This window comes from Pinus tabuliformis, chromosome 7 (genome assembly GCF_031772625.1).
Source record: "Pinus tabuliformis cultivar Carrire ecotype Pingquan chromosome 7, CPIR1, whole genome shotgun sequence".
NCBI classification, from domain to species: domain Eukaryota; kingdom Viridiplantae; phylum Streptophyta; class Pinopsida; order Pinales; family Pinaceae; genus Pinus; species Pinus tabuliformis.
This window is the reverse complement of record NC_142293.1, coordinates 1832993499-1833010816: the sequence shown is the minus strand read 5'-3', so window position 1 is coordinate 1833010816 and position 17318 is coordinate 1832993499. Positions and strand designations below refer to the sequence as shown.

General features: G+C 35.3%; 1 protein-coding gene across 1 annotated transcript; it reads left to right on the top strand.

Moving 5' to 3' along the window:
- Nucleotides 1-13080: 13080 nt before the first annotated feature.
- On the top strand, nt 13081-13923 carry LOC149255751 (uncharacterized). Its single transcript, XM_089455126.1, has one exon. It carries the CDS (start codon nt 13081-13083, stop codon nt 13921-13923), a length of 843 nt encoding a protein of 280 aa, XP_089311252.1.
- The last annotated feature ends 3395 nt before the right edge of the window (nt 13924-17318 follow it).

The following is a 17318-nucleotide window of genomic DNA, read 5'->3' as shown; positions in this document are numbered from 1 at the left end:
GAAAGACCAGAGGGAGTAAGCAGAGATGAATTCATTCTGGGATTTGTGTTCACTCTTCTTGCCTCTGCGAGTTATGGACTGCTTCTCACCCTGTTGCAGCCCGTGTTCCAAAATTTTAGTGTGGTTCTCATATTGTAGGCGCTGGTTTACATGGTTGCAGCGTTCATTTGTACAGTGGGGCTGTTGAGAAATGGAGATTTCCGATACCTGGCGTCCGAATCCCAGCATTTCAGGTCAGGGAAAATGGCTTACTGCATGACTTTGGTGTGGTGTGCTATAGCAGAGAAAACATTTTCCATGGGGACTCAGTCGGCTCCGACCATAATGTCGAAGCTGGAGGAGGCTTCTAAGATTTTCAGATTCAACTTTAACAAGGAGGAGGATTTTAAGGCACAATTACAGAGGTTTGAGCAAGGGTGGAAGGGACATTTTAGTATTGATGCCGAGATTTTTGAAGTCACGAACTCGGTGCTTCTGGTGGAGTTTTGTAAGATCGCTGGGGATACGCTAGAATACAGTGAGTTCTTGAACTGTGAGCTCAGGCCCCGTCTGAAGGACATCATATTAGCATGAGCCGGTGACACTCAGCAGGATGGTGAGCAAATATTGACTGGAGACACATTTATCGTGATTCGTGAGCAGAATCATGAGAAGACTATTTTTGGTTTCAACGGTGATGTTGTAATGTACTCTATACATATCTCTAACTTTGATATATCTGTGAGCTTATAATATGTTACAATGTTATTTTTTAATCCTTTTCATCTAAGCGTGTATTTACATTAAGAATGTTTTGGATTTATTAACATAGTGAATCATAAGTTTCCATAAATTAAAAATGAAAATCTGTGTGGACAACTTTCTTTCTTCTTGGTAGAGTATTTGGATTTTGCTCTATGTATGTGCATAATTCTTTCCAAAGGCAATTTGTTTGTGTAATTGGCTTGCTTTTCCCTCCCTAACTATTCAATCTGGTTAGGTAGAGAAGCATTGTCAAATAGTAGGGGATAGTCATGGTGGTTATTGCCTTGGGTCACTAGAAAGCTTCGTAGATGCTTGGCCATCTATAGAGGTTTCTTAATTTTGGGTAATTAACTTACTCTAAAATGAAATAAGACAGTCAATGTGTTCCATGTAATATAGATATAAACAAAACATCTAAAGAAAATTAATTGCACAATGATCCAGTCCAAGAAAACAAGGTTTTCCACAAACCAATTAAGCCTTTCAACCTTTTTGGCTTATTTTCTTATGTCAAACACTTGTGCAGGGTTTCAACCAATTAACATTTCATTGAGTATATATCTACAAATCAAGGATTTTTGGATCAATTCCCACAAGGCAATTCTATACCTGCTCTTCAAATTCCTTCAAGCTTTTGAAAGTGAAACCAATGAATTATCAATATAATTTTACAATAATAAAAAACAATTAGAAGGCCTTTAGCCAGCTCAAATTGCTCATCCATTAGGCTTGAACCAACATCTCTTCTAGAGAAATTCAACAATTCTAATTTAATAATCCTATTGGCCTCTTTGTACCTTTTGGGACAACTGCTAGTAATATATAGAATGAAAATTGAAGCATTGATAAATATGATGTTTTTTGTATTACTGCACTATAAACCTAACTAAATTTGAAGTTAATAGTTTATATGTTGTTAAAATAAGAGTGCTATATTTGATTAGTGTTAATCTTGATCATATATAAGTGAGAGAACTATAAAATATAATTATATTTAATAAAGTGATGGTATTTTTCTGTATTTTATAGGAATTTAGTAGTGTTTGTTTAACACATAATTACTATTAATTTTTGGGGTTTACAATATGTTTTCTTCTCTATAATTCCGGTCACAATTAGAGAGATTTGAACCTTGGATCTCTTAATTTTCACAGATTTCACATTACTTCAATCACCAATTAAACCGTCCCTGACACAATTGTTTTTATTAATTTTATATCACAATTCTTTTTTAACCATCTTTTTTTAATAAAAAAAATAAAAAAATAAACTATATTAAAAAGAAAAACAAAACCAACACAAACAAAAACAAAGTACTTCCCCTTTCTCTGATGTTGATTGTTGTTGCTTTCTAAAGATTTTATAGGTGTCTCATCCAAGAATCTCTATTGGTGTCTTGTCCAAGATTGTCAAGGTGTCGAATAAATCCACAAAATTTAGCAAGAATATTGTTTGGATTCTAACTCTTCAATGCTCATCCAACGGTCCTAAAAGAAAAGCTTTGTTGTTCATCGAAAAGAGCTTGATAGGAAATATAATTAGGGCAGGGTTAAATTATAAAACAATGAGAATCCATTCTTAAAGGTGGAGTTAAGTGTTGATTATGCATTAAGAGCTTTCTTTGATTTCATTCTTAGCACATGGAATTGAGAAGTTTGGTTTTCATACAAAGACTTAGGTTTTAGGCCCAATTAACTATTTGAATATGCAATTTATTGTTTTTAATTTGGAATTGGAGACTCTCATTGTTGCTCTAGTGTGTTAATCTTCCACTCTTTCTTAGCCTTTGCCTTTGGACCATTAAAATGCTTGATGGGAAAAAGAAGAAACTTGGCCTTTATTTTGAACAGGTTTATTGAAGATTAAGTTTTTTACCTTGCTATATGTATAAAATTAAATATTGAAGCAAGTTTTTTTCAAGTAATAAAATTTCAAATAGACAATTGGGCATATGTCCAATAATTGGACCACAAAAGCCTTTCTTTTAAGTGCATGTTATCATGAGAATGCCCATTTTGTAAAGTTCCATTCAAAGAAAAACACTACCCTTATCCAAAAGAAACACATGTTTTATAAAGTCACTGTTAAATCCTTTAATAAAGATAAAACAAAACAACTCTATTGGGAAAATAGAATACCTTGAAAACAAGTTCAAGGTATTAAAATTGGTCTACAAAGAGGAATTTCTTGAAAATCATATAGGGTCTAAAGGGGTCTCTTGAAAATAATTAAAATTGGTCTACAAAGAGGAATTTCTTGAAAATCATATAGGGTCTAAAGGGGTCTCTTGAAAATAATATATGGTCCAAATCTATGTCTGGTTCAATTTTATAAAAGACATTATCACATACTTATAATAAAATATATGAAATTCTACATGCTTGAAAGTATTTCAATTAAGACATCTAGGTATTAAAATTGGTCTATAAAGAGAAATTTCTTGAAAATCATATAGGGTCCAAATCTATGTCTGCTTCAATTTTGTAAAAGACATTATCACATACTTATAATAAAAATATATAAAATTCTACATGCTTGAAAGCATTTCAATTAAGATGTCCACGATGTAAGGAATGCCTTGCATATAAAATTTATTGAAATGGTCCCTTAGGAGTGAACATTTTTATGGGAAACTCAAGATGTAGGTTTGGGGAGGGGAGAAATAATATTATTATTAATGGTGTTGTATTGGTATATTTATTTCAAAGTACAACTTGAAGATGTTTATAATGCAAGGAATGTTTTGTTTATATAATTGATCGAAATGGTTTGTTAAGGGTGAATTTTTTAATGGATAATTTAAACTTTGGTGGGAGGTTTTATAATGCTCATGCTTTATTATCAAATCAAATCCTCATTTGATAATTATTTTAATAATATTTTTTTTGTTTACTAGGGAATGTGAGTCTTGAGATGACTGATATGCCTAATCTGTGGTTTGATTAGCCGCGATCCAAGGGCATCTAAGCCCTCAAAATCGCTTGGGGATCGCACTTAGCCTGGGCCACACTAACCCTTAGCATGACTGGATTTTTGCCCACGAGGTTTTGATCCAGTGAGCTTTTCACCATGGAGTGCCTTAACAGAGCACTTTGAAACCATCTATTCTACGTCCTATGAGAAATTATTTTATTATTATTATTTGTGTTGTTACATTGTTATTTTTATTTGAAAGTATAACTTTGTTTTCTTTAAAAATAATTTCTTGCTTACCCTTTATGTGAAGGGAATTTAGTCTTTCTAGGGAATAATTCATAAACAAGTATGGAAAATAATCAATTACAAAATATCAATGATTTTTCAATTTTTTGAAAATGAAATTAATTAACTAATAAACACTCATGAATAGATAAATTACCAAATTTAATAGAATTTTAGTTAATATCGTTGAGAGAAAAAGCTCCATTGCTATTGTTCCTACTAATAAGTTGGAAATATAGCTTCTAACAAAACTCCTACTAAATTTGGTAAAAAAATTAATAGAAAAAGACAAGTTTATCCGTATATTAACTTACTCCTTTATAGATTAAAAATTGTACATAACTATATTACTAAATTTTAAATTATTTAAAATTCATGAAAAAGGATACACATATTATAAAATTTGAAGGTGCAAAATAGTTATTGAAATAAGTTTTTCACCGTTAAACATTTAGCTTTGAAATTATAAAAAAAGCTATAACTTTTTATTGAAATTTTAATTTATAGGTAGGTTTACATTCCTAAAGATATTTCTTTGGGGCCCTTCAAAATTTATGATGGATGTAAGCATATTGTTGTGTATTTGAAATTTATATTATATACATATTCATTTATGTTTTTAGAAAAATGACAAATGTTATTAAGTCTTTTGGCTAATGATCAACATTCACTCACATAAGATTCAAGACTTTGTTCTTATGAAAATGTGAAATACTCTTGTGTTCTTATATAATATATGTCCACTTTACATTATTACTGGCATACTTAGCAAATACAATTGAAAATAATGAAATACTTTAATGTTCTTATACAAAACATGTTCATTTTGCATTAATACATGCATACTTAGCCACAAAAATGGAAAGTAAGTACTTATTAAAGTCCTTACTACATTTAATATGGAAAATTAACATTTGTAAATACCTTAAAATTAATCAATTGTTTTTAGAAATCTCTAATATATATTTAAGTTTTATAAAAAAAAATATTGCTAATTTTATTTGGAAAATAAACTAAATTTATTCTATTAATTTCATTCTATTAGCTACGGTCAACTACTTTAGGAGTTTCTACTAAAGTGGGTTGAATTTTTTATTCTTAAATGTTAATGCTTTTTGCTAGCTTTTTTGTATTAATACCAATACATCTTTTGCACCTCTTTCATTTGAGAGATAAAATTGCAATTGAGATATAGTTTATTATTATACATATATATTAATAAATTGGATACAATTCTATTATGTGCATCGAGATAATATGTTTTCATATTAAATGATGATCTCTTCTAACATCTTATATTTGTAACAAATATAAAAATTTTGAGATGTTTTTAATTTTCAAAAAAAGGAGGTGGTATGGTTACTTATCTTTTTCATGGGAAAGTCTTTAAAGTTCATACAAAAAAATGAAAAATGACTATCTTGATTACTTATTAGTCACTAGATACACATTTATGACGATATCAAGGATCTCCAAGTGATGCAGTGGGGAAGAGAAATAAGACCATTTAGGCATTATGCACTTAGATTGTCACACCACAATTACTCGCAACAAAAGGAAATAACAAAAACAAAAATCTCACACAAGTAAAAATATAAATATGCAACATAATGTTCAAAAGAGTTTACTCGTTCTCATTAAACTATTCCAACCTTACAAATATCCACTCAACCATCTCTTAAGTTTATGTCCTTTTGCAAATCAAACACCCCACTTGCTCTTCTCTTCTACACATGGTTTTCACTCTTGGACTCTTCTCTTTGATTTTGAGATCAACTGCTCCTAGAAATGCTCTCCTTTGTACTCATGCTTCTCTTGCAACTAACCAATAGGGGTTGATACTCCTATTTTCTTACAACCAATCAATTAGACCTGCCAATCTTATTCCTTTATCAACCAATCCTCCTTTTCTAGATTGCAACTTATCCTTTGTCTTCCAGGACCACTTGTAGTTTATTATGGATAATTTCTTCTAACTTAGATACAACCTTCTCCTAAAGACCAATCTTATCATTTTTATGATGCACAAATTTATCTTCCATCACCATGATTCTTAGCATTTAAATATATCATTTTCTTCCTTGCAATGATTTAATCTCCCATCTCCTTGACTTAGCTTAATTGCTACCTCAATAACAATTTGACATCCTATGCCTACCATCTCTTTTTCTTCTACACATAGAACCATTTAAAATTCATATTTTCATATTATTTTTCACCATAACTTATTTTCTCCACCACCATTATTTTTGTGCCTCCATACCTAACTCTTTTTTTTTGCATGTTCACTCTATGATCTATCATTTCTATAACCACAAAATAACATTCTTCAAACTCCCCTTGCTAAAAGATATTTGTACCTTTTTGTGCATTCCATCATTTTCTTTCTCCATCACAATGTTCCCTTTATAAAGTCTTAAATATTTATACTATGGAATCTCACTTACTTTTAACTTATAGATTAGTTTTCAATCTCTATTCCACACTCATGCTATGCATACCTTCTCTATCTCTAGTTATTTCTTCCTTGGAATGTCTTCTCCAACCAATTCGTCTTGACATCATCAAATTTCTTAGCTTGATTACATCCATAACCTACAAAATCATATCGATCCTTCATATTTAATTTTCGTAATACCTCCATCTACATTGGAAATTTGATTTCATATGCACTATCCTCAAACTTCCTTTTTAATATTACAAAGCTCAAATTTTCTTATATTTTAACTTGCCACAAGATCACTTAGGATAACACTAATTGCTCAAATGCATCATTATGAGTTCACATTGTTATATTTTTTAAGTATCTCGCTCGAGTATGCGTGCCTCTTATATTTTGTGTGACTATGCCTCAAATTCCCCTAAACTTGTGCATGCACCTCCCTCATTTGTTTAACATATGTTTCTACTTCATCACTTATTTACATATCATTAAGAAATTCAAATATATATATATATATATATATATATATATATATATATATATATAAATAAAATACATCCATGTACAATTTAGAAAGGTGATAATAATGTTGATCTATTCACTCTACTATTAAAATAAAACTTTGTTCATGCCAAAAAATTATTCCACTATTTGGCGCATTTCTAGCTAAATGCCATCTCAAAAGTTTTCTAAAACTTCCATTCACAAATTTGGATTACCCATATACATGTATAGGGTATGATAAACCAAATTACAAACATGTGCCTAATTTATTCCATAATGTCCTCTAGAAATGAATGAGAAATCTTGTCTTTTTTTCTAATATATGTCTTTGAAAATACATGTATTATCACAATGTTTTTGAAACATATATTTGCATAGTAAGTTGCATCATTGTTCTTCCTACAAGGAATTGAAGCACCATCTTATAAAATAATCTAGCACCACAAACATTAACCCATGTACTCTTTGTATCTTTGGCGGGATTAAGATAAATCCATTGAGATATCTTCCCATTGTATCCTAGGTATACGAAATGATGTATAAAAACATATATTCTTACTAAAACCCTTAACCATTTGAACGTTTGGTATCTCTAAACATATCTTCCAACTTACTTCCTCAAGTTTGGTCAATAATATCTTTCTTGAAGAATTTTTTGTGTTTTAACTCTCTAAAAGTTTTTCTTCTAATCCATGACCATTAAACTTATCCATTAAACTCCCACATAATGAACATTCAAGAATATAAAATCTTATGGGGGAGGTAGGAGTGGGAGGGGTGCTTTATAAACTTGAAGAAAAAACTAAAACAAGGTTCTCTTGGGGACTGGGGAAAGCCTCGAACAATCAAGCTGAAGCATTATCGCTATGGCAAGGCCTGAAGATCAACATCTCCAAAGGAATTAGGAAACTTATTATTGTCGGTGACTCAATGGTGGTAATTCAAAAGTTCTCAAGGCTCTAAAGGAACAAACATATTGATTATGATCCCCTCCTTTGATTATAAGGATAATGAATCTTCTCATAAACTTAGAGGAATACAAATTATATCATGTTAATAGGGAAAATAACCATGAGGCAAAACAACAAGCCAACATGGGTGTGACATCAGATCAAAGGATAATGAATCTTCTCATAAACTTAGAGGAATACAAATTATATCATGTTAATAGGGAAAATAACCATGAGGCAAAACAACAAGCCAACATGGGTGTGACATCAGATAAATGCATTTTAAATATTGATCATTCCAGTTTCATTTGTCACGTCCCATAATGGACCGCTTAAAAAAATCTTGTTGGCTTATAGTTGGATCGTTGCAATAATCAAAGAACATCAGATTAATAAATTCAAGGCTGCCTCGAGGATGGGAAGGAACTCCTTGGGAGGCGTCGATGTAAGTTGGGTATTAATGAACAGATGGGTGTGTTGGAGCCTTATATCCATGATGCCTGATAGGTGGATTCCCTCTCGTTGGCTATTAATTGGGAAGGCAGGTGAAGGCCTTCACAGTACCACTGCATTTCATTTCAAAGGAAATTCGAGGTTGATAAGGATGGAGGATCATGCCTTGGCTAAGTTGCAGATTGGGAAGGAATTTAATTACGATAATATGGGAGTCTCATTCGACAGGGAGCAAGCAGTTATTTATAGGAGTTGGGTGATGCAACTCAAGAATAGATAGCAACAATGGCAGTGGTAATGGAGCAGAGGATCTCAGGAATATGAGCAGTGGAAATGTCGAGGTGTTGATGTACAATTCATGAAAGAAAATAGTGAAGGAAATTCAGGAACAAATGATTGTAGTGTTGACCCACCAGGTTGGAATTGGAAAAGATATGGAGGTGCTCTAGACATCCATGGAACATATGAACACAAGCATGATCAACCTAAAATTTAAGGTGGAGAACATTGAGTTCAAGGTTGAAGAGGCTACCATTGGCGTGCTAAAAGAGGTCTTTGGATTAAGTGACGCACCCACTCCAATGGATGAAGGAGTAGAACCAGAGAGTCGAGGACTGTGCTTGATGCTGTGCCGAATGGGGAACCTGACCAATATTCTGAAGTGGATCAGTTGGATAAATAACTTGGAAGCAACGGGTATTTTTTCACTTCGGTTAACATGTTTTTCCAGATAATTAAACTACGTGTTGTTTTCTGGAAAGTTTACAATTTAAATGATCTAAAAAAATGAGATATAAATACAAGAGGTAGCAATAAGGTATTTCTAAATGTATCTCTGCAAAACTATGAGACAAATCTTATCTTGAATGTTAGGGACCTGGCCCCTTTCCAGTTTTGTTTATAAAAATTGCTACTATCTCTTTATATATATATATATATATAATCTTATACCCTTAAACATTTAAACATATAACTTCATTGGAGAAATAATCTATTTTTACTTTTTACTTTTCTCTCCTCTTGGATTGGGTCTCTACAATTTTGCATGAAATAAATGCCTTGCATATACAACTCTTATATCAATTCAAATGCAACCAACACGTTCTTCATCGTGTTGAATATCAATGTCTTACCTACCTTATTCTCTTTACTCGAGTTATGTTTTAACACAAAAGTATAACCCTCTATAAAATCTACCAAATAACATATCTCATATTGAATAACTTTCCTGGTCTATTAATAAAATTTAGAGCTTGAAAAATGGCATACAACAAAATCCCCTTCCACCAGTAGTTTCTCTAATGCCTCAATACTTGCATAATTGTGAAAATTCCATGTCACAAATAGAGAGTTTTTTTTTTATCACAATCCCCTTCCACAAGTAGTTTTTCTAATGCCTCAATACTTGCATAATTGTGAAAATTCCATGTCACAAATAGAGAGTTTTTTTTTTTATCACAACTAAAAATGTTAGTGGCTTATGTTCCTAACTCAATGTTTCTCCAATACATATTACACTCACATCATATTCTACCTATAATAATTTATTCAAATATGGTAATTGAAATATTGTAGCCTCTTTTTTCTTGGTCTTCAATGTCTCAAAACTATTTTGTGCTTATGTTATTCCTTAAAATCTTTATGCCTTTATACACTTTGTCTTGGGTGAACAAATCCCAATAAAACCATGAAAAATATTCATAGAAAATTTTGTGGAAACTCATTACCTTATATAAATTGTGTGGTATTGGGCACTTGAATATGACTTTCACATTCCCAAGGTCCTTAGTTAATCCTTGCCAAGAGATCACAAATCCAAACTATATTGATTCTTATTTGGAGAACTTTTAGTTCTTCAAATTAAATGACCAACAACTTAGTCATTTAGTATCATAATTGTACTTGCCATAGTAGTCATACCAAAAGGCATGACCATTCGTTCATATAGTCCATTTCCCATCTCCCTCTTTGATGCTCATTTAGTGATAGCCACTCTTAAAATCAATCTTGGTGAAATATTTTGCTCCCATTCTAGTTGTTTGATAAGCCATCCATTGTTGGAAACATGAATCTATGCTTCACTATAGTTTTATTCAATGCTCTTCAATTAGTGTACATTCTCCATCTATCATCCTTCTTTATGTTAATTATGTTGGTACACACACGGAATCATACTTTCCCTAATCAAATATCTCTACAACTAATCCTTAACTTATCCATTCATCCCACAATCTCTATTAGATTATCTTATGTGTACATTGATTCAAGAACATTGCTCCTAGATTCAAGTCCATCTCATGCATAATCTAGTGGAAATTCATCTAGAAAATAATCTTTTGCAATATACATAAATGCAAATAACAATACCTTCACCCTCAAGGGCATCTCTTTTTCTTGCATGCTGGTCTCTCATCTGTCATGTTGCTCTTCTTTCACCACTTTTGAGATAATCACATAACACTCCTTTGTCTCCTTCATTATAGTTAGAAACTTCTTTGCATATAGAAGCAACAACTTGCTTAGGCCTTAAACCTTCATGGGCAACAATTGGAAATTTTTTCCATCCTTCATGACGATATATGTGATCTTCCTACCATCATGCATTGTGAAATGATAAAACTACCATAGTCTACCATACAACTAGTGACATACATCCATAGGGTTCACATCACATAAATTTTTATCTCTTGACCCACAGATGCTAAAAATAATTTGCATTGGTTACTTACAATCTCATCATAACATTCTTGGAAACAAAATAATTTTTAAGATCAGTGATGCTTTTGTTGCACCAATCCTAGCTTCTTTATCATTTCAACTACTGCCATGTTTTCAACATTACTAAAATCAATAACAAATTTACAACAATTATCTCAATATATTTCATGTCAACCACTTTTCTTGCTCTAATATTTTCCTTTGCAACATCACACTCTTTCCTTTGTGCATAATCAAGTGCTATTCTATTTTCATTGATGTTATGTTGATTGTATTGTCTCCTATCATCTCTCTTTGGACTAAGTGAGTTTTGGATTGATTATATCATATACCATCCCTTTGTGGGTACTCAAAGGATCCATGGCCTTTATTTTCACATATGTAGTATTAAATCTTACTTCAATTGCCATTTATTTTTTCCTTCAACTTTGATATCCACATCAAGCCTTTATTGCACCTTTTCGTGATGCATTATCTTTATTATCACTTAGTTTTGTCTCTTTGCATGCCTCCTTTGTGCACTATGTTGAACCCTTACCCCTTTTACCATGATCACTTCTTCCTCTACCAACATTAATTTTTTATGCTTGCACACTTACGTTTCATATGCTCTCAAAGCTAACTAATAAGATTATGCAATTCTATTTATCTTGTGCAAGATCATATCATCCTTAATTGAAAAATTCATCGTATTCACATATATAGAGATTCTTTCGTTATTGTCCTCATCATGATTTATATAGACAAAAATCATTTAAAATTATTGTTTATACCTTTGTACACTTATTCTATTTGTTGTAAGCTTTGCATAAGTCTGGAAAACTCTCATTTATAGTCCACTAGAAAACAATCCACTCTCAGATTAGATGACATCTTACTCCAAGTTATTATTCTCTTCTTCTTCTAACAAAATTGCATTCCCTAAAAGCCCCCCTAGATGGCAACATGACCATCTAATTTGGTAATTGAAAACTTCACCTTGTGGTGGAAATTACTTTTTCACTCTCACCTTCTCTTACAACCAATCACTTAGTTAACAATTCATTTATTTTATCAACAAACACACATTTTTTGGTGTGCAACCTCTTCTTTGTCTTTATAGGTGAACTCACATTTTATAGGGAATAACCTCTTCTAAATTTCTCATCATGACACACTTGATCACCTTTATGTTGCATTGCTTTATCCTCCATTGCCATGGCTCTCGGGATTCATATGATCCCAATCACTTATTATAATTTATATTCCCATCTTCTTGGCTTGACTTAGTTATAAGCTCAACAACCTTTAGCTTATTGTCGATGACTTCTCTTCTCTTACATATCCTACAAAAACAATTGTCTGCTTCTTGTTTCTTTTATGTATTAACATTATTCGTACATCTCCATTGCTTTATTTTGTTTGATATGCTCACCCCGTTAACCATCCTCTACATTCAAATTGACATTTATTCAAATGCTCTTGTATCACTTTGTAACCATCCTCTTCGATTCCCTTGCGGCGAGGCCCCGTCATTAGGGTTGATAGTTTACCTAGTTTACCATCCATGGAATGTGGGGAGGCAATACAAGATTTCCCATGCATCTCGGAGTACTTCCCTACATTTCATGGATGGTAAACCGGGTACACTGTCAACTCTAATAATGGAGCCTCGCCCCAAAGAAATCGGAAAAATTTAAACCCTTCATCAACAACAATATATATATATATATATATATATATATATATATATATATATATATATATATATATATATATATATAAACTTTCTACTTAATCTTAAATACTTTAATAAATAGGGAAAAAATTATCATCATTTATTTTTCTATAATAACTAAAATTTTCATTAGTAACATCTGACTTCTATCTGCACTCGCGGGCTCTAAGCCCTGCGCCTATCACCGACTAGCATCCTCTGCCTCAAGAAATCAGAGCTGATCGGATCTAGCTCACCGATCCAGACAACTCTTCGAATCTAGAACTATTCGGATCTTGACAGCTTGTCGCCCCTCTGGCTAGGGAGAGATCTTTGCTGTGCTGCCTCGGTGGCGGCTGACATTAAGCCTGATGGAGGCTCAGGGTCATGATCCTCCCTCTGATCCTGCCGCAGAGGCATTCCATCAACTTCTGGCAGGCCTGCCTCCAAAGAAAAGAAACGAAGTCTCTAAATTTGTCAAGAAAATAGATGAAATACCAGAGATCTGTTTGCCTCCGGAGACCCCCATGCAGGTAGATTTGTCGCTGGCGGATCAGGGACTCATTGGCCAATTCACAGGACTTTGGCCATCCCCGAAAACTACAGAGAAATGGGTCAACAGGAACTGGGCACCTCTGATCAGCCAAAGTGTTACCTCATACTTTCTAGGGCGAGGTTTTTTTCTCTTTGAATTTACCTCCAGAGAAGACAAAGACCTGAGCTTTAGAAACAGATCGTACTTCATGGGCCCTCAGGGCCTCTATCTTAATAAATGGACACCGGATTTCGACCCGGCGGTAGATGTCCCCAAGGCTATTCCAGTATGGGTTCGCCTCCCAAATCTGTCGGTTCACTGCTGGAACTGGGACTCCTTGAAGCACATCAGTAGCTCCCTAGGAAAATTCATAGATCGGGCAAGCAACAAGGACCAGTATGATTGTGCCAGGATCTCCGTTGAGGTAGACTTAGAAGAAGGCTTACCAGAAGCAATCAAAATCAAAGTCGGCAGCTGGTCCCATGTGCAGATCTTGGATTATGAACAGCTGCCTTTCAAATGCAGGAAATGCCACGTGTATGGACACTTCGCCAGAAACTGTCTGACCAACCCAGAGCCAGAGAAAGGAAATGAAGAGGGCTGGAATCAAGTAAGGCGAACCAGAGCCAATCAAAAGGGACAAAAACAGGGAGGACAACAGGGCAAAGGAAACCCTTAGAGCAACGCTTAGAAACCCCCTACAAAAAAGACACAAGAAAATAAATTTGTCCTTCTAAGTCAACCGACAGAAGATGTTCCAGAAGCAGAGATACAAAAGCCAAAATCCTCAAGGAAATGCACACCTCCAGCTTCCCCCAAAGAAGATGAGAATCCTAAAGACACGTTCCAAGAAGAGGAAGAAGAAGAACAAGAAACTGAGGAGTAAGAAGAAGAAGGAGAAATAGGCGAATCCCAAACTTCAGTGAGACGATCACCAAGGGGTCGCAAAACAGACAAAGAGAAAAGAGAACATCAGACCTGCAAAGATAAGCTACAGGGCAGCCAACCAACGCTGGAAAAGCTCCTGGCCTCAAAGCCCAAAATGGGGAAAAATCAGCCCCAAGGCTCCAAGGGAGCCCAGCAGAAGCATAAATAATGAAAGCTATCTCCTGGAACTGTAGAGGTATGGGGAGCAAAGTTAAGGAAGAAGGCATAAGAAACCTAATAAGAACAGAAGCCCCAGATATACTTCTCATCCAGGAGACCAAAATGGAAGAAAAACTCTTCCTGCAAATAAGCAAAAAGTTGTGGCCCAAAAGCGAAGCAAGAGCTAACTCAGCCAGGGGCGCCTCAGGAGGAATCGGTACTCTATGGAACTCCAACAAATATGCACTCACCTCTGAAGCAACCAACACTCATTGGTTGATGTTAAAGATGCAGAACCTTGACACAAAGGAAACCATCACTATCTTCAATGTATACTCTCCAGTCAACATAAGAGAGAAAAAGGAGTGCTGGGACACCATAAAACAACAGGCAGATCTGACAACTCTGGAAAATGTAATCATTGCTGGAGATCTCAATCTCACTCTCCACTCATCTGAGAAAAGGGGAGGAAGCACAGTCCGAGACCCGGCAAGAGAATGGGCGGAGGATCTTCTGCAAGAATGGGACTTGATAGACATCAAACCCTCAACCGGTAAGTTTTCATGGTCTAACAAAAGAATAGGTCCTGGGCATATAGCTGCCAGGCTAGATAGATTTTTCATCCAAAGTTCTTTCCTGCTTCTTGGGCTAGAATCCAGAATGCACATTCTCCCATTTAGCATCTCGGACCACAAGCCGATAAAGCTAGAGCTGCTTGCCCACCCAGATCTGGGACCCATTCCTTTCCGCTTCAGTCCACTCTGGGTAAAGGAACCCCTATTCATGCAAACAATCAAAGATTGCTGGAGCCAACCTGTCAATGGCTCACCTTTTTACATTTGGGAGGAAAAACTCAGAAGGACAAAAAGAGTTTTGAAACGCTGGGCAAAAACTCTCCCAAATCCAGCAACTGAAAGGAAAGTCATCAAATCCTCCCTTGCCTCTCATCAAACTTGCATGGAGAGCGCCATAATCACAGAGGAGTTGATTGACCAGGAAACCCATCTACAACAGAACTATCATAAGGCCTGCTTGGAAGAAGAAGAATACTGGAGATTAAAATCGAGAAATCTCTGGCTGAAAGCTGGAGATAGGAATACGGGCTTCTTCCACAAGCAAGCCCAGGCTAGGAAAAGTTTCAATACTATCTCTGAGATCAAGGAAAATAATGTCACGCACAAGGAATTTGCAGACATTAAGAAAGCAACCTACACGCATTTCCAAAATTTATTCACTCAAGACCAGAAGACTCTTCTTCATCAAGAGCTGCTAGACATTATCCCTCAAGCAATCTCTCCCCGTATGAACAGGATCCTAGAGGCCAAAATCAAAAAAGAGGAAATTAAAACAACCCTCTTTGACATGGAGCCCGACAAGGCCCCGGGACCAGACGGCTTCTCTGCCAGATTCTTCCAAGTTTGCTGGCCGATTGTGGAAAAGGATCTTCTTAAAATGGTACAAAAATCTCAAAATTCTCAGAAAATCGGAGGCAGCACAAACTCTGCTTTCTTAGCTCTCATTTCAAAGGAAAAAGGAGCCAGCAACTTCAACAGATTTCGCCCGATCTCGCTTTGTAACACTGGGTACAAATAAATTACCAAGGTCATCGCAAACAGGCTGAAGTCCATCTTACCAAAAATAATTCCAGAAAATCAAGGAGGCTTCATTAAGGGAAGGCAAATTGTGGATAACTACACTCTCGTTCAGGAGGCAATACACTCAAGTCTCCACCGAAAGGAACAAGGTATGGTGATCAAACTAGACTTAGCAAATGCTTTTGATCGAGTCAATCATAGATTTCAAAAGTAATGTGTAAATTTGGCTTTGGAGCAAATTTTATAAAGTGGGTCCGGGCCTGCATCTCAGAGCCTTGGTTTGCTCCCCTAGTAAACAGAAGAGCCACTGATTTTTTCAAAGCCTCGAGAGGCCTCAGGCAGGGATGTCCTCTTTCCCCTCTGCTTTTTGTCATTCAAGCCTCTGTCCTCAGTTTCCTGTTAGAGAGAAAATTGCAAGACCAAGAGATCAATGGCCTTTGTATAGCCAGAGGGGTCAAAAGCTTAAACCACGCCTTATTTGCGGATGATACCTTGCTGTTAGGTAGCGCCACCCTCTCCTCAGCTTCCAAGTTCAAAGCTGCCTTAGATGTTTCTATCAAGGCTTCTGGCAGCGCCCTTAACAAGAATAAATGCCATATCTACTCCTGGAATACTTCGCCAAGAACTCTATCTGCTATCTCTAGATGCCTGGATTTTGCTGCTTCATCCTCTTGGACCACTTTTAAATACTTGGGCCTCCCTATCTGCCTCAAAAGACTCTCAGTCAAAGACTGGCATCCTCAGCTTGAAAAGTTCAAATCTAGAATTCAGTCCTGGGGTTTTCGTTGGCTCAACGCTACTGGCAAGTCAATTCTTGTAAAATCTGTGCTGTCCAGCCTCCCAATTTTCCACTTTGCAGGTCTCCTTTCTCGTTCAACCATCCTAAGCAAGATGGATGAGTTTATGCGCAGGTTCTTTTGGAAGGGCGGAAAGCAAAATGAAATGAAAATCCCCCTTATCAGTTGGGAAACCATTGGAAAACCGTTGATGGAAGGTGGCCTAAACTTCAAAAATATAGGTCATCAGAACGTGGCGATGGCAGTAAAGACCATCTGGAGGATCATTGCGCCCAAACCTAGATGGGCTCAGCTAGCCTTATGGAAAAAGTATCTCAGGGGATCCCGATTAAGATGCTTAGAGAACGAATTTCAGGCTCAAAATTCGCCTCTCATTAAGCAGAATTCATCATTCCTAAAACTATGCATCAAAGCAGGCCCCCTAATCAGAGATCATTCATACTGGATCCCCGGGAATGGTAGGAGGATAAACATCTGGTCTGATCGCATTATGAACAGGGAGCCTCTTGAAAATAAAATCGTCACAAGGGACCTGCGATCGTGGATGAACAACAATGGCCTGCGCACGCTATGGGACATATCGTTGTGGCATAACG

Coding starts and splice junctions, on each gene's coding strand:
- LOC149255751 (XM_089455126.1), top strand. CDS start 13,081: ATGGAGGCTCAGGGTCATGATCCTCCCTCTGATCCTGCCGCAGAGGCA.